General features: G+C 42.9%; 1 protein-coding gene across 3 annotated transcripts in view; it reads right to left on the bottom strand.

Moving 5' to 3' along the window:
- The window catches only part of LOC119229756 (receptor-type tyrosine-protein phosphatase gamma-like), a 389,594-nt gene extending 371,331 nt beyond the window's left edge, over nucleotides 1-18,263 (bottom strand). Inside the window, exon 1 of one of the 3 annotated variants that reach the window (XM_062564177.1) lies at nucleotides 17,630-18,263. In XM_062564177.1, coding sequence (XP_062420161.1) covers nucleotides 17,630-17,720 — 91 coding nt within the window. In that variant the 5' untranslated portion in view covers nucleotides 17,721-18,263. The remainder of the gene's footprint in view (nucleotides 1-17,629) is intronic. The other 2 variants (XM_062564176.1, XM_062564178.1) reach the window with 2 other exon arrangements.
- Between the last annotated feature and the right edge of the window lie 6,113 nt (nucleotides 18,264-24,376).

The raw sequence follows: 24,376 nt of genomic DNA, 5'->3' as shown, positions 1-24,376 counted from the left end.
AGCTCCTTAAGGATGTTTTTCCGTTAATTAGCCCATCCTTACTGGATATTATGAATCTGTCTTTGTTGACAGGACATGTACCACAGTCCTTCAAGGTAGCTGTAATTAAACCTCTTCTTAAGAAACCTACTTTAGCTCCAGAGGGGTTTAATTCAAACACCACTCCCGAAAAAAAGGGAAAGGAGGGAAAAAACAAACATCGTACCAAAGAAAATGACATGAACTATGAATTACGTGGCATGACGTTGACGAGACCTGTAGACGACAATGATGCGACAAGAGAAAAGAGACTCACAGGGCTTAAATAACCAAGGGAGGTGCAGGTGATTGGACACAGCTGGAAACAATCAGGCACAGCAGCCAATCACAGGGGAAGTCAGGACAAGCCAGGAAATGAAGTTACCCAAGAACACAAGAGACATGAAACTACAAAATAAGACATGACAAGAACCCAACCCGTGACAGATGATGGGTTACTTGTGGTTCCTAGAGTTTTAAAAAGTACGATGGGGGCCAGAGCCTTAAGTTATCAAGCTCCTCTTTTGTGGAACCAGCTTCCACTTTCAGTCCGGGGGGCAGACTCGGTCAGCTTATTTAAGATAAAACTTAAAACGTTCCTTTTTGATATCGCTTATAGTTAGGGCTGGCTCAGGTTAGCCTGGACCAGCCCTTAGTTAAACTGCTCTAGGCTTAGACTGCCGGGGGACTTCTTAGGACACATCGAGCCCCTCTCTCACTCTCACTCTCTCCTTCCACAATAATCCATGTTTTATTAATGTACATCACTAATTCAGCTTCTTTCTGGGAGTTCTTTGTGCTTTCTCACCTAGCAGGTCTCCGTGGATCATAGTTTTGTGCGGACCCTAGTTCTGACTCCTGGCATGGCTCTGCTGACACCTGCTGCTGTTATCATTACTTTAAATATGATTCATATTACTGTCATCATAAACAAACATCTTTCTGCTCTCCCTCACCACAGAAGCCTCTGTGGATGGTGGTTGTCCCTGTGGTGGTCCTGCCGTACACTTGTTCTGCTACTTGCAATTACTTGTATCATTTCTGTTAGAGGAATTTAATGTATTGTACATCTTTTACATTGTTTATTCTGTACACATGAAATTAATTGCAGTCTGTCCATCCCGGGAGAGGGATCCTTCCTCTGACGTTCTCCCCCCTTTTTTCTTCCCTTTTTTCCCCATCGAAGGGTTTTTTCATGTGCCGATGTGAGGGTTTCGGGACAGAGGATGTTTCATGTGTACAGACTGTAAAGCCCTCTGAGGCAAATTTGTGATTTTGGGCTACACAAAATAAAATGAATTGAATTGAAATATTCAGAATAACATGATGAGTTTTCAGGATATCTGTTTTCCTTGAATTACTGGCAAACCGGTTAGTGGAACCAAAACTGGTATACTAAACAGCCAAAACGAGAAACTGCCTTAGATCCAAAGAATCTCAAAAGGTCCCTTACTCCTGAATGCTCTACATTATTTCTCTGTCATTTGGTTTGTAGTAAATTTACCACGTTACTTTTCTATCTTAAATAGGCACCAATAGTCAAAGACTATGCCATAAATTGAAGAACGCATTCTTAAAAAAATAAATTCAACAAACTGCTCACGTTCCCCATTATTCAACTTGATCACGGATTCAGCGGTGTTATACTACTGGCAGCTAACATTATCTTGCGCTTCTCGCCTGCAGCATAGATGAAGATCGGGCAAGAGAAGTGTGGCTAGTTGAATACTTTAACTACACACAACATTCTGTTCATTTTCAAACTCTTTGGCTCAAACCAATTCTACACAGAATCAGACAGCATTGTGAGGCGTTATTGCCACATGTGTAATGTTTGGAAGATTCATTGATTATTGAAATTATTGTCAACCTTAAATGTTGTCTCTTGGGTATTGAATCCCTTTTACTGTTGGTCTTTGAGTTGTTGACCAAACTCAGTAAAATCATTTTAGACACTCGGTCTCTGGCTACTTTGGCATTGAATTCATTGCAAATCTAAATGAAAAAAGAAAGGAGAGACTAATCAAGAGCAGCCAAATAAAAGTATTTCAAGAATATTGACCAACAGACTCTGTATTTAACAAATATACCCAACAAATCAGAAATATTTAAGAACAGCAAGTAATTGTCTGGTGTTTATTAGACATACCCTGATATACTCTGCTGTCATCTTCCCTCTATCTCAGTGTGGTACCCAGAAAGTACTTCAGGAACATCAGGCTTGGCTGTTTTCCATTCGATTTCCCTTGGGGGCCATCCATCGGCCCGGGTACGTGGCGACTCGGCGCGCCAGGCCGAGGTGATTAACTGAAGAAAGATGGCTGCAGTTCCCGGCTTAAATCCAAAGGCGTTTCAGGTGGAAACACGGGTGCTTGTCGAGCTATGAGAAATGGGGGATGGCTTACCCAATCCAGCAGTGAAAACCTCCTCTCCCTTCCATTCCTTACACCAGTTTAAGCAAACATAGGGGAGGCGAAGATGAAGAGGGGGGGGTTAAAAAGACAAATACCTTTTAAGAAGACCACAAAAATAAAGGTAATGCATGATTGAAAGCTTTGCTCAGAGATGACGGAAGAAAGAGTGACAGGGGTGAGAAAGCATGAGTCCTTTGCACCCAGGGGTGATTTTAGTAAACCCCATGTATTGAAAATCTGGCTCGAGGAACCAAACACAAAGTTGCCTGCTCCGTAAATCTTAAATTGAGCAGCTATCCACTCAAAGGGAAAGAAAAGCGTCAGTCCTGCTGAAAACTCTCCATTCATCATCCACCTAACATGTCGTCCTACACTGAACATGAGAAAAGCTCTCTGCAACATCTGGTAATAAGTTTTATTAATCAATCATTTAACCCTCATGAATATAAATGAATGCCCCTTTTAGGTAAAGCTGAAGTTATCTCTATATAGTTCAATACAGTAAAATCTAAAAATGGTTCAGTTTACAATTATATCACACCAGTCTGTACACCATGATGCGTTCAAGCTCTATCCAGTAAAAATGTACATTGGTCAAAGTTGAATAAGATCATAACCATTATGCATACAAATATAATCTTATAAAATGCAGATTCGGGCTTGTAAAAACCTTGTAAAAACCAGTACGGTTAGAAAGCAGTGTTTGTTTTAGTACTTGCGATTCATTTTGTGACGGAATTATAGGAATGTATGAATTTCAAACCCGTTCATTACCATGTAACTGAAAGGATTCATGACTGACTTACGGTCTCTGCAGGGGGACACTTTCTTTGTCCCCCATCTCAACTCTATCGGTTTTCTTTGCAAGAAGCTTGACCATTTACTTTTAAATGAAATGTAAATTATGTAAATGATTAAAACTGTCTGGCAGTGTGTCTCTGGGGATGAATATGAAGACATGTGTGTTCTGGTCGGTTCTGCAGTAACCTGAATATCTCAACTGCTGGATTGATTGCCTTGAAATTTGATACAGAATTACACGTCCATAGGAGGAACCTTAAGGTGAGTTTCCACCGAGAGGTACGGTACAGTACGGGTCGGGTTAACCATGATTTGGTGAGCGTTTCCACTGCCAACAGTACCCTTACTTGATAGGCATGGTGTATTCCAGAAAGTAGTGGTAACGTCAGTTGATAGGCGTGGTATTGGACGGAAAGTAGATTGACGTCATTCGATCGTGCGAAAACTGAAAGCTAACCCTAAACAACAATGGAGGACATACAGCCGATCCTGTTCTTGCTTCTTGATATGTGGTAGTTTGTCACAAGGAGACGACAATATTTGTTTGAGCAAAGGCTACATGCTGCAAGGAAAAACACAGCGGCGCCTCGTGTGTTGTCTTTCCCCTTGCGGCAGGAGCAAATGACAACAGTCTTTCAACCAATCAACGTTCTGCAGTGAGTCTAGCTACACCCTTTAGTACCCTTTCTCAACTTTTGGCAGTGGAGACACAAATAAAAGGGTACCGACCTGACCCGTACTGTGCAGCTCAGTGGAAACGCGCCATTAGTGACTTTGGATCTTGTGCCACCAGTAGTATGAAGCATGAAGAATTATGCTTAAAATAGCTTCACATTTACTGCACCGAGTTTGTACGGATGATACCAGATGATATACTTTGTCACTCATGTTGACATTGCAAATATGTCTTGACAACAATTGGATGGACTGTCATGGGCTTTAGTAAGCCCATGTAAGTAAGAACTTTCCAGTTCCATTTACAGTACATCCCTCAAATGTTCACATGTTAATTTAAAGACAAAAGTAAACTCCTTCCCCACCCTTCTCTCCCTGGCTGTCAGGGGGAGAATTATCCTAGAGATAGTGAGAGAATACCAATACGTGAAGCCAAATCAGACAGCTGGTAGAAAACCGAGCACCAAAGACCAGCTTAACAGAGCTGTAAAACAATGGGTGAGGTCAATATTCAGTAAGAAAAAAAGTATTGCTGTTTAAAGAAGCTCCCCCGGGAACTCTTGACAAATTGGACTATGCTCTTGTCTTGGTAGTCCTCAAATGGCCATCTCTCTCTCTCCAAGGAGGAAGCCAGTGTCTCCCAAGCAGTAAAGTGGAAAAACCAAAGCAACTGAAAGAATTTAATGAGGACTCTGCTCTGTCCTGCGCTCAGAGTGTGACACAACACTTCTTGGCATTTTCTCTGCTCTTTATCCACTGCCTTTATTTCCACTGCCCACATATGAGGAATGGAGTGGAAATTCAGGCTAGAAACCAGCCATGGCCAACACAGACACAAATCTACAATGTTTAGCACTACTGAGGCAGAAAGTCAACAAGTAGGTGAACAACTGCTCAATACAAAAAGAAAAAATCCAATAAGATACTCAGACTTGTGAACAGACCAAGGTCAAAGGGACAGTCCTATTACTGTTTAGATAGAGCTATGCACCTACACTAGTTGTCTGCTATATTTTAACTGTTTAACTTTTATACGTGTAAACATATTTTGTATATTTACATGTGTGTAAATTGGTAGTGCTGGTTGTGGTTTTTGGATTCATGTGTTCAGACCAGACCATCTCTCTTAACTTACTGTACTGCCAGCAATCTTGGAGGAATATGTGATTTGTGATTTGAAGATTAAGATTTTATCTTCCTGCCACAAATCACAAAAGCTGTGCAGTCTGATTTCCTTTAAATAAAAATAACATCCAAAATCCAACCTGGACAAATTTATTCTTAAATTTACTTCAACTCCTTCCCCTGTGGCAACAACAAGAAGTGACTCCCTTCCCTCAAACAACGGAATGCAGCTTCCCACTGGTTTTACCCGAGGAAATCACATCACCAAGATCCTGGCTGCGCTTCAGTGGCTCTTTTTTCGTTTTCAAATTGATTTCTAGATTTTACTGATCACTTTTCTTTTATTCCGATCCAAAATGTATAGAGGAAATGTTGACCCCGAAGAGCTCGCTTGTAGTCTAAGATCGTTAGGTAGGGCCCTTCTCGCTACTCCAAAGTTAAAGCTGAAAGTAAACTGTGCTTATGCCATCAGGACCGTAAAGAATAAATAATATCTTTGAAATCAATTTTCACATCCTGGTTTTATGTAGGGTAAATACAAAACTATGAATTCATATTATATATATACAGTATATGTTTTCAGTATTAAATTCACTCTCGTAACTACAAATGATTTGAGCGTGGACCCAAGGAGTAGATTGATTGATGGACCTTGGAGGAGCAGAAGCTTTTAGTGCCCAGTCCCAAATACAGATTAAGATCCTTCAGCTCCAATGATGTGACTCATTAACATCATTTTTTTGAGGTGGAGCAATAGACCTTTTTCACAAAAAACGGAAATGCGTAATCAATGTAGAAGTGGACGTCCTGTCAAGCGTCAACACAAGGAGAAAATAGAGTCTTCACCAAATCGCTCTGCATTTGCTGACGTTGCAAGACTGGTGGAGGAAAACTCCACAACTGTCACAAAAAACGTGTCCACTTAGACATAATGTATGTAGATATAGAATACCTTACCAAAGCATTATAGTCTGCTTTAATGAAGCATTATGGTATCAATATGTTCTGAATGGTTGTCCAAGTGAACGTCTTGTGTGTAGCGACAATAATAATAGCCGAATGCAGACGTCAACAGCTCCCGTTTTTGGCACCGCTCAAACACAGGCTCCCTTTTTTGTTTTACCGGTGAAATCGTTCCAAGCAAAAGAGCTAGGGACAGCCTCTGGTTTCAAGCAGCAAACAGTGATCCCTAAAACGTAGTCATCTGAGGTAAAGTGTCTACTGCAGAAACAAGTGCTCCCATTTTTAATGCTTAAGTTTGGTCCTTTATCCCGCCGGATAGCCTGAATCCATTTTCCAACATCACCATCAACAGGGAAGGAATGATACGACAGATTTGGCTGCTTTTGGGAATAACAAGAATAGCCCGATACGCTACAATAACTCTCTCGTTGCTTTCGCCTTTTGTTTAGTTGCCCTAACTAGACAGGAAGAAGATTACCACAACGATTGCGTATGTCCGGTAACAAATACGGAAGTTGTGGAAAAAGGTTTATTAACCTGCAGAGTAAAAGATAATCATCGATGATGGAATCATCATGGCCTAATACAATAAAGGCTGTAAAAAGCAAAGGGTATGGTTTCTTCTAAGCCAGCAGTGGCCCTTGATAATATCATATTTATTTCTTCATTAGCAGCCACAGAGGTTTTATAAGGTGTCCAAGCATTTGCAACTTGATCCAGAACCAGAATAATCCATTGCGTTATTCATTATTACTGCAAATACTACTTTGTGAGCGCCTACCTGTAAAATGAGTGTGTGTGTGTGTGTGTTTGCGTGTGTGCATGCGTATAGGTTTTTAACTTCATGGCCATTGTTTTGGCTGTGTTCAAAATATTTACTATAAACAAAGAAAGTTAAAGAATAAAGAAGAATGCTTGAGGAACAAAAAGAACGGAAGAGGAAAAGGGAAGAATTAAAGAAATTGTTGGAAAGAAATAATGAGTGGATGCACTCTAAATTAAAAAGAGAACGCGGGGAGAAGGTGAAAAAAGAATGGCCCAAAAAAGGTGAAAGACAGATGAACAGGAGCCAAAGGGATGACAATAGTAAATAATGTAAGCAAAAGTATGTTTTAAAAGAGTAGAAGAATATAGAAACAAGAACAGTTTATGGAAAGATATGAATAAAAGTCCAGGGAGGAGGAAGTGAGTGAACTGTTCAGTTAAGTCATGAAGACGCTATATGACTGACACACCAATATCACAAGAATGTGGTGACACCTCTTTCATCTTATTTCCAGAGAAAGCAGCTGCTTCCATTCCTCTGTCAGAAGGGATGACTGATGGAAGTTGAGTCAAGTACATTTCAACATTCAAAATGGGAAAACGTAGTGGGGAGTAAAGGAACACCCAGCTACATATGCAGGACAAAAAATTAGTATGATTTTTTTTTAAAGAATGTATAAATAAATATAAGAATAAATAAATGCATAAATAAATGAAAAATTGTATAAATACAGGAATAAATAAATAAATGTGAAGATAAATAAATGAATGTATGAATAAATAAATAAAAGTTGATAATGAAACAGGTCATGAACGAATAAATGCCATATACAGCGGGTGAAATAAGTATTGAACAGGTCACCATTTTCTCAGTAAATATTTTTCCAAAGGAGCTATTGACATGAAATTCTAACCAGATGTTGGTAACAACCCAAGTAATACATGCATACAAAGAAACCAAAACAGAGAAGTTCAGAAATATGGGTAATAATGTGAAATGACACAGGGAAAAAAATATTAACACATGAAGAAAGGGAGGTAAAAGGCAAAAAGGTATGGAAAGAAAGCCAAGACAACAGCTGAAAACTATCAGTAATTAAAAAGCAATCCAGACCATTGTCAGTGCAAATTAATATCAGCTGGTTCAACTGATGGCCTACAAAAAGTTCTCATTGCAAAGGTGTCTCACAAGACACATCCCATGATGGGTAAAAGCAAAGAGCTGTCTCAAGACCTTCGCAACTTAAGACTCCATTGCTGATAAAAAAAGCATGTTGAAGCTTGTTTAAAGTTTGCTGCACAACATTTGGAAAAGCCAGTGAAATACTGGGAGAATGTAGATGAGAGCAAAATTTAACTGTTTGGATGCCATAATACACACCATGTTTGGAGGAGAAATGGCACTGCACATCACCCTAAAAACACCATAAACCAACAGTGAAGTTTGGAGGTGGGAACATCATGGTGTGGGGCTGCTTTTCAGCAAATGGTACTGGCAAACATCTCATAATTGAAGGATGAATGGGCAAATTTACAGAGACATTCGTGACAGAAATCGGCTGCCATCTACCAGGATGATGAAGATGAAACAAGGGTGGACATTTCAGCAAGACAATGATTTTCTAAAAAACACAGCCAAGGAATGCATGCGACTATTTTCTTTATACAGGAGGCGTCTTGAAGCTGTCATTATCAACAAAGGCTTTTGTACAAAGTATTGAATAAATATCAGTAAGCGTGTTCAATACTTTTTCCCTGTGTCATTTCACATTATTACACATAACTTTATTTCTGAACTTATTTTTCTGGTTTCTTTTTACTTATTACTTTGGTTGTTACCAACATCTGGTGAAAATGTCATGTCAATAGCTCCTTTGGAAATATATTTACCAGAGGTGGGACAAAGTCATTGTTATGCAAGTCACAAGTAAGTCTCAAGTCGTTGCCCTCGAGTCCCGAGTCAAGTCGAGTCAAAAGTCAAAGCCGACAAGTCTCAAGTCGAGTCCAAAGTCTTACCATTTTAGTTTTGAGTCATTTCAAGTCCTCTTATTATAGTGGGGACGGGGAACCCTGGGTGATGGTGCTTTTTTGTAAGTTTTGTTACATGAACGAGCTGTCTCGTTGATACGGTAAAATGGACTGCGGTGATTGGATGTCGTGCAGGTGGCGCACATTTTTTTGACAGATGCAGATAAACAGAGCGGCGTGGCCGTGTGAAAATGTTTTCCCCCAGTTTTCATGGGAAGTAGCAAGTCTTCTTGAGTCAAAAGGCTCGAGTCCAAGTGAAGTCACGAGTCATCGATGTTAAAGTCCGAGTCGAGTCTGAAGTCATCAAATTCATGACTCGAGTCCAAGTCACATGACTCGAGTCCACACCTCTGATATTTACTGAGAAAAACTGACGTGTTCAATACTTATACAGCGGGTTAAATATCAGGAATCAGCTAACGTTTATTGCCATCATGTCAGACACACATGGAATTTGACTTGGCGGTTGGTGCATGACTGAAGACAACAGACAATAATGGACAACAGACAACGTAGTGCAACAATACGATAAAAATAGAATAAAATATATGCTATGGGTTGGTACGCTAAAGCTATGGGTTAGTAAGTTAAGAAGATACAATTAAAGAAACTGCACCAGCTAAACAGAAAGTGACAAAGTATGTGCATGTAGAGAGTGAAAGTCAGTTAGGGGCTCTGTTAATGAGCCCGACTGCCGAAGGGAAGAAACTTTGTGTGGCGGGAGGTCTTAGTCCTGAAGGACCTCAGCCTCCTGCCGGATGGAAGGGGCACAAACATATATATATATCGGCGAGGTTGGAGATGAACCAGCGCGGATTGACACGGAGAAAAGGTGAGAGATGGCAGCCCTGTAGCTGTGTTGGCTAGCTTGACAACAACTTTCCTAACAGTCAAACATCAACAGTCAAACATCAAGCAAGTGCAACACGAGACCAAGCAGACGTCCTCTTTTACCCAGACATTTTCTCTTTTTGAGACCTAAAAAATGCGTTCAATATTAATACCCGAAGTATTTCCAGATCTCACTTCTGGTTTCTTTTCTTTCAACAAGCCAAGGACGGTCGGCAACAGCTCCTGCACATGAGGACATGTCTCCCTGAGATAACTCTCTGAGTGACGGCTGCCGGTTGCATGAGAGAGCTGGGAGCCCCGTCCACCCAGTCAATGTGTGCAGGCAGCCGGACAGGGAGCGGAGTGCGCTCTCGTTGCTGCTTTTTTTAATGAACGGTACTAAAAAATTCAAAACCGTACCATTTTCAATGTAAGGGTACCACGGTACCTTTTCTAGTACCGGTACACCGTGCAACATTAGTTACGCTGCCTACACGTTAAACAGGAGCTCACAGTTTCCAAACTGCTCAGCCACATCTCGCCCGCCAGAAGCCATGAGCAATGCTAGCAACCTTTAGACACTCTACGGGAGCGAAGTGCTGGGATCGATGGCTTCTGTCTCGATCCTCTACTTGACCAATCCTGCTCAATAATGAGGTTCGACCCGCCTGAGCTCATTTACCTCCGGACACCGAAATACAGGCATGAATAAATGTAGAAATACGGATTTGTAGAAATATATTTAATTAATTAGGTTCTGTTTAGGTGTAAACTTATTAATACATTAATGTATTTATTCTTATATTTATTATACTTAAGTTGTTTTTTGTCCTCCATATCTACACCTTTCCCAAGTGTTATCGGGAAGCCGTCACAGCTCCGGAGTGAATAGTCCCCTATCGAGGCTGAGAAAAAGACACAAAGTGTCTGAATGTCCTGAGAACGTGCCAGGGTAGTGTAATGGCAAAAATATATGTAACTCTTCTAAATGCTTCATTTGTATAACCAGTTTATAAATTGCAAGGGCTGAGATGGAAAGGCCATGGTATGAGAGCTGAAGTGTTCTGCACTGATAAACGTCCTCAGCGTCCTAGCTCTATAGACTAAACAAAGTAGGTCGTATGTGTGTAACCAGATTTGTTTTCAAGTGTTAGGAGGGCGAGTCCATGGTCAAAGAACTGATGTGTCTTACATGGACTAGCTGTCCTGAGTATCCTGGCTGTAGAGACTCAACAAGGTGGTCATGGTTTCGGTTGACGCCACCGATAATTGAACTTGTGTATAAGAACTGCCTCGTTCTGTTAGGGGGCAAGAAGTTGGTTCATGACAGTCTGCAGAGCATGTAGCTGTTGTGACCTTTCTTCCCTTGCAAGGAAATAAACGGAGAAAGACATATATGACTCTGAGCCTTTGCTTCTTACTTTACGATTGTCTGTGCAAAGTCTTCCACCACAGTAGTGAAGGAATTGGGACGGAGCCCGTGACCAAAAAAAAGAACCAACTGGCAACAGCCTGCCTCTTCTGTCAGGAGTATCCCATCAAACCGCCATGTACAGCTTCCAGAGCGACTGGCCGTGCCATGGTGTAGATGTTAGGGGGAAGACCAACTCCCTTTGGCAGACTCCCTTTGGCTTTTGTTGTCTCCATTTGTTTCCCATCTCATCTCCTTCTTGTCTCTCACCTTCCGGTGTTTGTTTGGTGTCGCCGTGAGTTAGGCTCGTCAACCTAACTCACGGCCGGTCGACAGCCTGTCAGTCTAAGCGCCTTTTAACACACAGCGGCCCTACACAGTGACACACAAGCTCCCCTGGCATCCCGCTTAGCAAAATTGAAAAAAAGGGCATGGCTGCGTACACCTCTCCACTCTCATCAGCATCTCATTCTGTCACTGTGTCTTTCGGTCTTCTTTGTTTTTCCCCTCTCTGTGTTGAGTTTCTGCCTGCACGCAACCTCAGACTGCTAGGCCAGTGATTCTCAACTGGGTCGCGGGTCATTGCATGGGAAAATAAAAGTTAGAAAAAAAAAAATAAAAAATCATCCTGTGATTTTATTTTGAAGGGACTTTTTTAATGCAGCGGAGTGTCGTGTTTTTTGCCGGCTCGTCCGTCCATGTTTTCAGCAGCGTGTGCCAAGTTGGGTCAAGCCATTCTTATATGGGGGAGACATTGGGTTTTTAGCATAATTAAACATCCTGAATATGAAATTCAGCTTATGAACTTGATTTTGAATAAATTTGAGATGTTGAGAATGTTCCTCTATTTGGGTCGAGGCTTGTCATTAAGGGGTGATGGTGGGTCCCGGAGCCAGACCAGTTGAGAACCACTGTGCTAGGCTGTCTTGAAGCATTTATTGCTTTACCAAGAGGGAATGGAGAAAAAAGTAGTGCACAGGCAAGAAATACATTCAACTTATCGTTTACTCTGTTGTTGTTGTTGCCTACTGGGTTCCTCTCCATTTTTATTATGCTAGTAGGGCTGCACAGTATGACCAAAAATCCATGTCACGGTATTGCTTTTAAACACATCAATTAAGTGAGCCCTAAAAGGACCGCCGCTGACTGGTCAACTTGCTCGCAACTGGTTGGCAAGTTAGCGTGTTAGCTTGTTGTGGCTGCTAGTGTTGCCATCAGGGGATTCGACAGACTTTGCAATGAATTGTTTTCTGATCTAACGTAACACGTTGGATTTTCCAAAACAGATCCTCTCTTGTTTTGTTGGTGCATCGCTGACCTATTCCTCCTGTATCGCATGTTTCATGTAGCGACAGCGTTACTTCTTTTTGTGAGCTATATCCAGCATGAAGATCATAATTTTTATAAATGTACAATTATTAGTGTTACAAATTGTTCATGTGTCACAAGCTGTTGTGTTGTTTTATGCTTACTCATTGTCGTTAAAGTTATAACCATGACTTAATGTCACACATAAGACAAGTAGCTACGACCGCTGCCTTCCGAAGAACCACGTCTGTTGTTATGTTATGGCAACACCAGTATGAATGATTCATACTGTACGGAAATCTTATACCGTTTGAACGCCCAGTCCTATATGTCAGTGTTAATAAGCTACTTTATACATAGGTATATTCGTATATATATGAATATACCTAACTTCTACTGTTTCAGATTCCTAACTTTGACAAAGACCAACATATTTTTCAGCTACGAGGAATGACTTCCTCTCAGTTGTCTTTTGTGAAAACAGGGCCACAGTGATCATCTAACCTGCTGTTAGTTTGGGTTTTCCCAGCAGAATGTGGTTCCCAGTTAGGAAGCCCTGGTGAACAATGTGTACAGCAAACAGCAGGTGGACAGTTTGCAATGGCTGGGATTGGGCACATGCTGAAGGGCCATGTCATTTCTGTGATGTGGAAGCCACAGACAGAAAGTTATAATAAAGAAGGGTTTAGAGCACTTTATTTACAAAATAATTGAATTATTTGATGAATGAAATCAAATTATTCGGTAAGGAAATAGTACAGGTTATTCCTTCCGAATGAGAAAATTACCTTGGATGCCAAAACACGAGATTCTGCATAATAGAAATAGAAAACAGAAATTGGTGAAATAAATTCTTGAGATTTGTGCAATGAGCAGCTACAGATATAGGAATTTCTGTCGGACCCAACTATAGTTGCAGAGAGTTGAATGGCGGCTTATGCTGCTTTATTTCTGCTGGATATGAAATAAGATACAATGTACATTCATTCTATTCGACTAAACCATTTAAAATCTGCCACTTTCTGATCAGATTAACCACGATTACCTATATACCCAGCTATTTAATAGCACTGTCAAGTACCTGATATTGATGTACTCGAAGAACGCATTTTTTTAGTTCCCCAAAAGTTAGGGAATTTTGGAAAAAATCGTATGCGAAACAGATTACAAAGCTAACAGGCACGCTCAGCTGAGCGGTAACGATGATCGAAAAACAAAATAAAGTGATGTTCCGTGCACAGCTCCGGTCATGGTGTTACTGGGATATCATTAGCGCCTCACCACTTAGTATCACAATTACTATTGTTATCATTATCAGACATATTTATCTTTAGTTCTCCTCTTTTGTACAACCAAACAGCATCATTTAATGCTAAAAATGAATGGCCCGATAGAAGGGATGTTTTCTTTTCCCTTCATTTATCTGCTTCCCGTTCCCTCATGCTCCTCCCACCAATGACATGGCGATAGCTTCCAGAGCAGCATTCTCCATGGAACCCCCCCCCACAAGCCGAGCTGCATCTCACACACACAAACATGACGCGCTATCTTTTAATCAATCTATTAAGTAAAGCCAGGATGGTGTTGATATGTCCTTCGCTGACTGATAAAGTGACTTGTTAGCTGACGTGCAAGCGATTTCCCGGCCACAGAGGAAGCCAGATAATAGCCCCGATTTAGCGGACTCACCAAGCCCTGAGATGATGCCGATAATTTTGCCAACCATGGGCCACCAAGTATATCCAATCCCCTCCTCAAATGTCAACCTCCTCCCCATATTGCTGCAACAAGGAGGCTCAGAGAAAAGGTTTGTGACACAGAGACCTGCTTAGAATGGTTAACAAACCGATGTCTCATTTGTTCTTCGATGTAAGAGAAGCAGGGGCAGTGCATACACACTCGGAGCAGAGAGAACAGAGGGTGCATTAAGAAGAACAGGCAAGAAAAGCGACAAAGATAGATGAAAGGCAGGTTGGTGAAAAAATGTGCCAGCTCAGGCGGTTGTTGTGGGATTACAATGACTGTTCTGTTTTTCCTCCTGGCGACGGGCCCATTCATTTTCCCCGCAGAAAGCGACAGCTTTAAGGCCAGACATCTCTCTCTGTCCATGTCTCCTTTTCTTTTCTCTCTCCAGCTTGCTTGTGTGTTTGGTTAACCCAGGGTTGAAGTGTAGTGCACTGACAGGAGGGATGCCCCAATGCTAACACTGTGTGCCGCAGACAGAAAAGTGAAAGTGATGGTCTGTCGGCTAGCAGGAGCTCCGCAGGGATGTTCAGTGCTTTCCAGCCCCCAAAAACCAGATGTTTGCGTGACTGCAAACCGGCCATTATGTGGGCGACTAGGGGCGTGTTGGCAGCAGCCGGGTCACTGGTACACACACGGCCGTCTCCCTGTATTTCTAGCAGCACTCGGCTGAACCATTACCGGTGTTGCTCTGCAGCAAGGTATGACTAATTAAGGGGGACTCCGGTGTAAACAATGCATTCTACTATTGGAAAGCTCAGAGGATGAAGCCCTCCCTTATCTACAGCTTAGAGCTGAGGTTGTGATTGCAGACGTCAGAGCCTCCACGCTGAGGAAATCGGAAGGAGACACTTCAAAGATGCAAACTGCACGAACATGAAGTGAAATAAATCACTGGCATCTGGCTCACACGCCTTCTAGCTGCTTTTCCTCAAGCTGCTTTCCATTGCAGGTGGTACCTTAATCTGAAAGGGAGTTACTACTTACAACAATTCACTTATGTTGGTGTAATGTATAAACTTATGAAAGCAAAATTCTTTAAAAATTCAGGAAATAAATACATGAGAGTTGAGGTTTATGGGACATGATAATCATCACTAAATCTTTGATTTTTATCCTCATTGTGTATATCTTAATGTTGTGTTAATTTCTTTTTTTCCTAGTTTGGGGTGTTGTCATTCCAATTTGTTTTCCATTCTTAAAAATCTACCAGTCGGGTGTTTTGTTTTTGAATAAAAATAATGATGATCATTTATGATCATCATTATTATTATTGGTAATTCAGTACTTGATACAATGGCAAAATGGACCAGCATGATAAATGATGCATTTGGAATTGACAGTTGTTTCTAAACCTCCCTGCACAACAAAGCAGGTCCATTAAATCAGAACTGCTGAAATAAGTGTACAGCTGGTTATACACTATAAGCAGCCAAAGCATTCTAGAATATTATGCTAGAAGGAAAACCGATCGATAGCCTTTCGATGTGCCTTTCCAAATCAATCTTGTGGATTAGAGTCTTATTAGTAGAAAAGTAGGCCGGAGGTAAGGAGAGAATCATACCCAGCAAGAGAGAGCCACACTGCCGGCCGTTAACATGAACCGGCTCCTCATGCTCGCTCCGTGCTGCTCTCATGACAACACGCGGTGGAGGCGAGGGGTGAGAGAGAACTGGAATGGCACGTCAAGTCGAGACACTATGGATTTGTCCTTTGGTGACAATGTCCACATTCAAAGATATTTATCATGTTGCTAAAGCTTTACGAGCTGAACATCCGTCCACCTTTTCCATTAGTTGTATTTTCCTATATTTCATTACAGTAGATCCCCTTACCGAAAATGATATTTTTGATTTGTCATCTTCCAAAAGATATAATATAGAAGTGCTTTTGAAATTAGGCTTGTCATGCAAGAGTATTCATTTATTTAAACTTTTTTTTCAAATAATTTCATGTATCTGTTCGATGTGTTACTTTTCCTTTTAATTAACACACATACATCAAAATCGTCTGCTAATGATTTGGTTTATTAATACCCACTACATCTTCAGATAGAGAAAATATCAATGCATTTGGTTCGTGAAAACTACTTATCCTTATGTGCTCACAAACCACTACAAATAAATGAATTCTCAACCTTTGGGACAAACTGCTGCTAACTAAGCCTTCATCAGAGTTGGAAAGAGTAACAAAATTTTGTACTCAAGTTACCAGTCTAAAAATTTACTCAAGTAAAAGTAAAAAGTAGCTCATTAAAAATGTACTCAGAGTAAAAGTTACTGAGTTACTTTTTCAAGAGCTGGGTGGGGTGCAGGATTCTAGTGTAGTTAAAAAAAAGACAAGGGAAAATCACTCAATCGAGTTGTTTTTAATTGAAGGAAGACTTACAAATTAAAGTGTAATAGCAAACATAATAAAATAAAAATATTATTATGTGACTGCTGGGTTCCATATTCAATTTGCTGTTTAGTCGTTTTACCAGCGGAATTACATTTCTGAGCTTCTCTCTGTGCTCTGGCAGAGTGAAACCAACTATCACTGCACATCCAAACTACACATCTTTCTCTTTTGCACAAAGCACAATTTTTCTGACCAAAAAATATTGGGATATGTTTTTGGCAATATGGAGAAACCTCTACAAAGTAATGTCCAACATTAATGATTCATATTGGAAGACAAAGACGCTCACAGACAGAGGTCCTTTGTAAAATGTTATTACGGCTACACATTATACGAATGTAATTTGGGGCTGATTGTGAACACGAGGAGGTTCTTGTAACACATAAAACCCGCATAGTGCCTGTGAAAGTGCAGATGACATCTCATAGCTCTACTGTATGTAGTGTACGTGGAGACTGGTCAAGGTCAAACTTGATTTCGGTAAATGAATTTCCAATTTGATCCAACATATTCCTTCTCCTGTCTGCCTGAGATTAAAAAGCAACAGCAGAGATGTTGGAACCTGAGGCTTTGGACGAACCCGTGGGTTTAGCCGTAATTCAAGGAGAGGGAGAGGGCTAACGAATGGCGTTCTACTGCAGCTTTGGGGGTTCTGTACTGTGTGTGAAAGCCTTCACAGCCCTGCTGTCTAGCTCCAGGCACTTAGGATAAGGGCTGACAAGACATCATATTTTTCCAGTTGCGTCAACCCAACTTCCCGCATCATCTGCCTACTGTTCACTTAGAGCCATTTATCTGCCTTCCTCGTGTGATTGCTGTTTAACGGCTTAAAGATGGGAAAGGGAAGGAGTTCCTGTGACAGCTGGAGCTGGATATTAGGAGGTTCTAACAGGTCACTCCGTTGCATACTAATCATGTCACTGACCGCTTTGAGAGTGTCTCATAGTTCCCGGTCGTCGTTCCGCTGCCGGGAAGGAGGCACGAATACCCCAGCAAGGAATCCGTTACGGGGTATGCAAGGGGGGAGTCATCAACATGCCGGGATGCGTTTCGTCCCAACAAAAACAACACAGAGGTGACCACATTCCTTCGTGGATACAAGCGACAAACCAGCCCAGTGTTTGACATGTAGGGGTGCGAAACTTACCAGGATGACATTCTGCCCGGAGGAGAACGAAGGCAGGCACCATCAGTGAGAAAATCCACCAGCAGCGACACGAATGCAATAGCCTCCACATGGCAGTAATGTGCAAGCCGACATGCAAACAATAAACCGCAACAACTGTTGAGTTTCCCCCTGTTTGCGGGCGATTCAGCGACGGGTTCGATGCGTAAAGAGCTGCGCCAAAGAGGTGGAGGTGGACGGAGGGAGGAGAGCTGGTCAAAGATCTACTGAATAGTCTTTCTGTCTCGAGAAAAGGCCAATTCCCCCAGTCACCAGCGTAGGACGCGAACAGTGGTGGTTGTGGATGCGCGTGGATGCGCTCAGCCAGGTGACAGCGGCTAAGTGAACACTAGCAGTGGCGGTCCATACGGCGCGCCGTTGCTCCTGCGGCTGCGGCGGTGGAGGCAGCGATTGTCGTGCACGCAGAGCGGGGAGAGTCGGTGTAGGTTCTGGTGGTAGAGAGGCGCTGAACGCTTTCCATTCCTCCTTCCATCCAGGAGATAGCGTGTGAGCCAAGTCTGGCAGAGACTTTAAAACAGTCTAGGGCTGTGAGGGGGGAGAAGGGAGGGTGGAGAGAGGGAGGTTATTCCTCTGGATCCTAGCGCCGCCCTTAAAACGCAAAGCCGCTCTGTTTATTAGGGAGCACATATCCCTAATGATAGATATGAGCTCCAAAGGGATCCTCGAGGTTTTCGTTCATATTCATTACTTAGAAATAGACCAACATTAGACTGAGCACCCTCGTTTTTCATTGCAGAAGATGTTGTACTCAAAATAGTTCACACTACTGGATTACAGGCAGGGCGTGTCGCTCACCTGCTTGAGCTCCTTTATTGTGTGCATTTTATTTAAATACATCTTTAAATATCACAGACCAAGACAAATACATCTTGATCGAGATTTCATAGTCAAAGCCATAGAAGGACTTCTCCACAGACCTTCCTGATGGCAACACTAGGTGTACTTATAGAAGTCATCCCTCACATTCTGGTAAAAATCCTCAGCAATAAGAGTATCAATATTTTCAAGACACAAGAAAACCTGCGCAGTCTTAGGACCTGCATATAAGAGCATATAGCATACAAACCGATCAACAAAAGAATCTTGTGGCACCGCTATAAACTCTGCCAGGGTGAAAACAATTATCAAAACTTAACTTGTCATATAAAAATTCCATCAAAAATGCCCCTGACAAACACAGAGATTTGATTTGGAGGGGTATTGTTGTCCCTTTAATGACATTTTCTTTTCTTTAAGGTCTGTTTGACTCTACATGAACCATCATTTGCTAAATTAACATGTTGTATTTAAGAAGAAACTAGAGTTTAAGACCATAAACTCATGTTTACAGAAGGAATCAATGTCGAGATATATGTCGAGAGTATGAGAAAACAGTCATTTTTTCATAGACTTCTATGGAACTGTGGAACCGGAGGAGTTGCCTCCTGCTGGTCACTAGAGAGAATGTACGTTTAAGGTACTTCCACACTGGCTTTACTTCTCAGAACTGAAGGTCGCTGTCAGATGTTACACAGAGCCTTGCCATCACACGAGGGGATAATGTCAGTAAATTTAACTTAAGTAGAGACTTTATTTACCCTGTATAAATGCACCACATCAAACTCAGATTTTTTACTTTGGGGGGTGCTCATATTGCCTGAGGTCACTTATTAATAAGTCCTTTGTGAATAGGGCTTTAGTCTGTCAGAAGCGTAACAGAGGAGCTCTATGAGGCAGTGGCTCATCAAAAGAGAAAGCAGAACAGAGCTTCGCAACAGCCAAATCCCAAGATGGTGTGTCTCTGCGATTAGGAGGAGGGAGATTGTTAGAAAAAATGTCACTTGACACTGGTGTAATATCAAACAGGAGACAGAGTTAACACAAGCATACGCCAAGCTTTGTCAAAGGTCTAAGCTTGGCGTGAATATTGACTCCATTTCATTTGAACCTGACCTTAAAAAAAACAACTCAAGAGTCACCTGTTTATCTTCATACAAAGAAATAAAATACAGAAATGCCTATGTGTAAATTACTCAGATGGTTGGGCTTTGAGGGGAAGTTTGTTCCACTGCGGTGGAGCTCAAATGCTAAAATATTTTAAACTTTTACAGAGGAACTTTAAATTATGTGATTTCTTGATCTAAGTGGTCTCGGAGCAGAATGGGGGGGTTACATGTTCAGAAATGTAAATTATATTATATATCTCAATAAAAATCAATAATTTCATGCCCCATCCAATGTGTCCACAAGCACCTCAATATCCTGTCATAACAAACCTGTACAATCACTGCCCCACTGACCTTTCCTCTGTAAATCACTTCCCACATTCCAGATTCAAATCAGTCCCTATGACTGCCATGAAGTGCACATGCAGTAGGAAGCCCTTGCTAGTATTTTAAATGACATGCCTTACATATAACTCATATATATTTATACATATAATCTTCTATTACTCTGCTAGTATGATCACAAACATACATGCACAAAGGTGGAGAAAGACACATAGTTAAGTGTTTGTTCCACTTCTTCCCAATGTACAGAGAATTGAAATACACAAATAAGGACACAATTCAAACCTGAAAAACAATAGTTGTATTCATATAGGAATCCATGTATTTATTAGATGATTTATTGGTTCAACTTTTCATAATCATGTTCAACCCACAGAGACTGGGCCAAATGATACTGGTAGGCTATTGAAACATGCACTACAACTTTCCAACAGCAGAGGTCATCATAGAGTTTGCAATGCATTAAATGAATGAACCTTTTTCCAATTCAATTGGCTGGAAAGCTTCACTGGTTCAGAAAGCTTCACTTTGCCATCACTATCTGTTAGGGAGCTGCGGCCACAAGGACTTGGACTCAGACTCAAGGCGAGGTAGTCAAGGGCAAAAACAATGTCTTTACTCCAGGTAGGTGTTCGGTACACAGGTTGTACAAAGCAGGCAGATCAATCCAAATCAGCAGGCAAACATTAACAGGTAGACAGAAACGGGTCAAAACACGGGAAGGCACACTTGGGAAAATTGCTGGTAGGCTCATTAAACAAATGGGACAAACTGGCACAGGACAAGCAGTCGACACAGACTAAATACACAGGGAAACGAGACACAGGTGGAAACAATAAGGGTGGGGCTTGCAATTACCGAGGGCGGCGCCACACAGGAGAGACGTCTGAAACGACAGGCAGGGTGAGTGACAGGTCACGGGTTGTTTTCTGTTGTGTTTTCTAACACCAGTCTGGGTGTTACAATATCGGCTTTGGTTGCAGGAAATCCAATCCTTACTGGCAGCAAAGCCAGAAATACCATTGACTCCAAGGGCAAAATGAGATATGAAAGAAAAAAATCCCATTAGAATCAATAATAATGTTTACAGCGTGGTCTCTGGATGTGGAAATTACAACATTTACCATGTGGTCACCACATATTCAGGGTTAAGCGAGAAAACTCATTTATCTTGGGTGTGTCTTAGAACACTTCCAAACAGTTTTCTGGACACTGACGAATTACAACTTAATAAGGGAATAACAGAATACTCATCACACCACCAAGCACAAGTGTGCAGCATTATTAGGTCCTGAGCCAACTGAAAGTCTTTTGTTTTACCAAAAGATTATTATTCATCTCATTTTTGAGACCAAATTCATAAACTCTCCAACATTTTTCACACAAGTGCTCATCGCCATGCTGTACATAAAAGTAAATGATGGTATGCAAATGCACCTATTCAGATTTCCCGCCTCCTTTTAGAAGCTAGGTGCAATTCTAATTAAACTTACTGGAAATTATTATTGGTTCGTTGCCATCAAAATTAAAGAACTTGTTGATACCTTATTTAGTTTTGTTGAGGACCAATTAAATTGTAGGGGATGTGGCCTAAAAGATAAAGACACATAACTCCTCTTCAAAAACACCAGATACTGTGTGTGTGTATTTTGCAAACTTCCTTTGGAGACCACAGTCAGATGACACTTCCAGGAGTTTTGAGTGACAAGTAGCTTTCTGAAATGGTTTTCTAACCCAATCCAGCTATGTATATTCCTCCTCTATCTCAGGAATGTAGGATTAGAAATATTAAATCAAGTCGCTCAAGTGTCCTACCATGATCAACATAACTCGACCTCAGTCCACAACCTTACAGTCGAGAAAATTATCCACCTGATGAAAGCAGAGGTCTGTGCAGAGTGACTGCTCCACACCTCTGCTCTCTTTTGAAAGCCACTCGCCTTGTCATACAGATTAAATGGCTGCTGTCCTTGCCATGCAGAAACAAATTTAGTATATTCAGTTTGCTGAATATATCTGCCAGATACATATCTAGGATCTTTTACAGAAGGGCTGAAATACGTTAGCCTTGACTTGACTCTTTCTGAGAGTTTCATTACAGTAAGGTTTGTAGTTGAGCCATGGGGCAGCTTGAACCCACCTGCGTCGCACAGAGGTACTTTAGGGGGTAACATGGTTTCTCAATTGGGATGTATTTAGAAAGCCCTCCCTATATTTAGTCATGACACAAAAAAGTCTAACAAATCATTTAAAATGTTTAAATATCCCTTTTGTAAAATGAGCCCCATTAAGACAGAGTCTGACAAAATGGTGTCATGTTGCAACAGAACATGTCAGTAGAAAATATCTAAGTCCGTGCATAGTTAAGCAGGATTGGCTGATTTTGGATCTGCCAAAATGAGTAAAAGATAGCACAAAAAGAATGAATTGCCATGGAAATTAAACATAGTTTATTATTCAACATAAAGTTTATCTATTGTTCAATAACCCTCAGTAACAGATTCACAACTTATAAAAAAAATCATCTGTCAGCCTCAGCATGAGAGCTTGATAGCAGTGCATGGATGGATTGTCATCCAGATGTGAGAGCGGTACACCAGGACAGCAAAGATCAGCATCTGCACTTTTAAAATGTCTCCCTGCTGACAAAATCCCAAGCCTCCTGTGGTGGCGGGCGCGGTTTCAGCTCGGCTGCAGGTGTGGGAGAGAGGGGGCGTGGCTCAGGGAACAGTGCCAGGTGAGAACGCCTTGCAATCAGCTGCCGGTAATTGACGTGTGTGTGTGTGTCCTCTCCTCCCTATTTGAACAGTGAGGCGAGCGAGCGAGGAGGTGTGCGTTATACTGCGAACGGGAAAAATAAAAACACATTTTGAACTATTCACCCTGTTGTCACGTGCCTTTGTCCAGAGCCAGAACGACCCACACCGTACAGTGGCGCCCAACCCGGCGGAGGATGGCGGACGAGGGACAGCAGGCAATGCCGGCCCAACCAGCGCTCACACTGGGCCAGATGATCGAGGAGCTGGCGGAAATCCAACGAGACCAAGCGGAGGCAAACCGGCAGTTCCTGGGGGCATTCCAGGCCCAGGCGCTGGAGCAGTTGGTGGCGCGGTCAGGACCCGTTCAACCACCACCGGGCCCGACAGCGATGGCGAGCCTGACCTTGCACCGTATGACGGTGGAGGACGACGGCCAGGCATTTTTGGAGGCCTTCGAGGCAATGGCAGAGGCGTGTGCATGGCCGGCGGGGGAGTGGGCAGTGAGGCTGCTCCCGCTGCTGACCGGGGAGGCGCAGACAGCCGCCATGGGGCTGCCCCCGGCGGCCCGGCGGGACTACCCGACGATACAAAGGGCCGTAGTCGACCGGCTGGGGCTGCTGCCGGAGGACCACAGACTGCGATTCCGGGACCAGAGGACAGGCCATTTGCCTATGGGCAGCGGCTCCGGGACGCTGCCGCCAGGTGGCTCCTGCCGAACGGGGTGGGAACAGCGTCGGAGATACTAGAGAAGGTGGTGCTGGAGCAGTTTGTGGAGGGGCTCACGGCCTGGACGGCGGCGTGGGTCCGGTACCACCGCCCACCGACGCTAGAGGAAGCCACCATTCTGGCCGAGGACTACCTGGCGGTGCACCCCAGCGGGCGGGGCGACCGGGAGGGTGCGCCGCCTTCGACCCGAGGAGCTACCGCGCCACGGGGAGGGAGCCAGCAGCCGGCCGCGGGGCGGCCCATACCGGCCCCACGCCGGGCGCCGATGGCCCTACACCGGGACCCCCCGACTGCAGCAAGCCCTGGCACCCTTCCTGACCCACCTGGAGGTTCTCAAACGCCAGGGCAGGAGTGCTGGAAATGCGGGCAGCCCGGCCACCTGCGGAGGGAGTGTCCTCTGATGGAGGTGGGGCAGGTGATCCGGGTTGCCGGCGCTCCATCACCCTCCCCCGGCCCAGGAGCGACGTACCGCGTTCCGGTAAGAATCCAGGGAGTTATACGCCAGGCGATGGTGGATTCGGGCAGTCCATGATACACCAGAGCCTGGTTCGGCCTGGGGCATTGGTGGAAGCGTCGCGGGTGAAAATGAGGTGTGTGCACGGGGACATTCACGAGTATCCCATAGTGTCCGTTGAACTAAGGTTTAAGGGGAAAAAATATAGGATAAAAGTCGCGGTTAGCTCCCACCTGAGGCACCCCGTCATTTTGGGAACGGATTGGGAGGGATTTAACACGCGCGCCGCTGGTGTGCGTCCTGCCCGGAGTGTCAATTGGTTAATTCACCAGCCATACCGCGTGCCCCGCTGCGGCCTTTACGGGTTACTGGGCATTAAGTCCGTCCGCACGAGCGTTTACCATCCCCAGACCGACGGGTTGGTAGAGCGGATGAATAGGACGCTGAAGTCCATGATTCGTAAATTTACGATGAACGTAATTGGGACAAATGGCTTGAC

Source organism: Pungitius pungitius, chromosome 8, assembly GCF_949316345.1.
Source record: "Pungitius pungitius chromosome 8, fPunPun2.1, whole genome shotgun sequence".
Classification (NCBI taxonomy): domain Eukaryota; kingdom Metazoa; phylum Chordata; class Actinopteri; order Perciformes; family Gasterosteidae; genus Pungitius; species Pungitius pungitius.
This window is presented reverse-complemented; position numbering and strand designations above follow the sequence as displayed.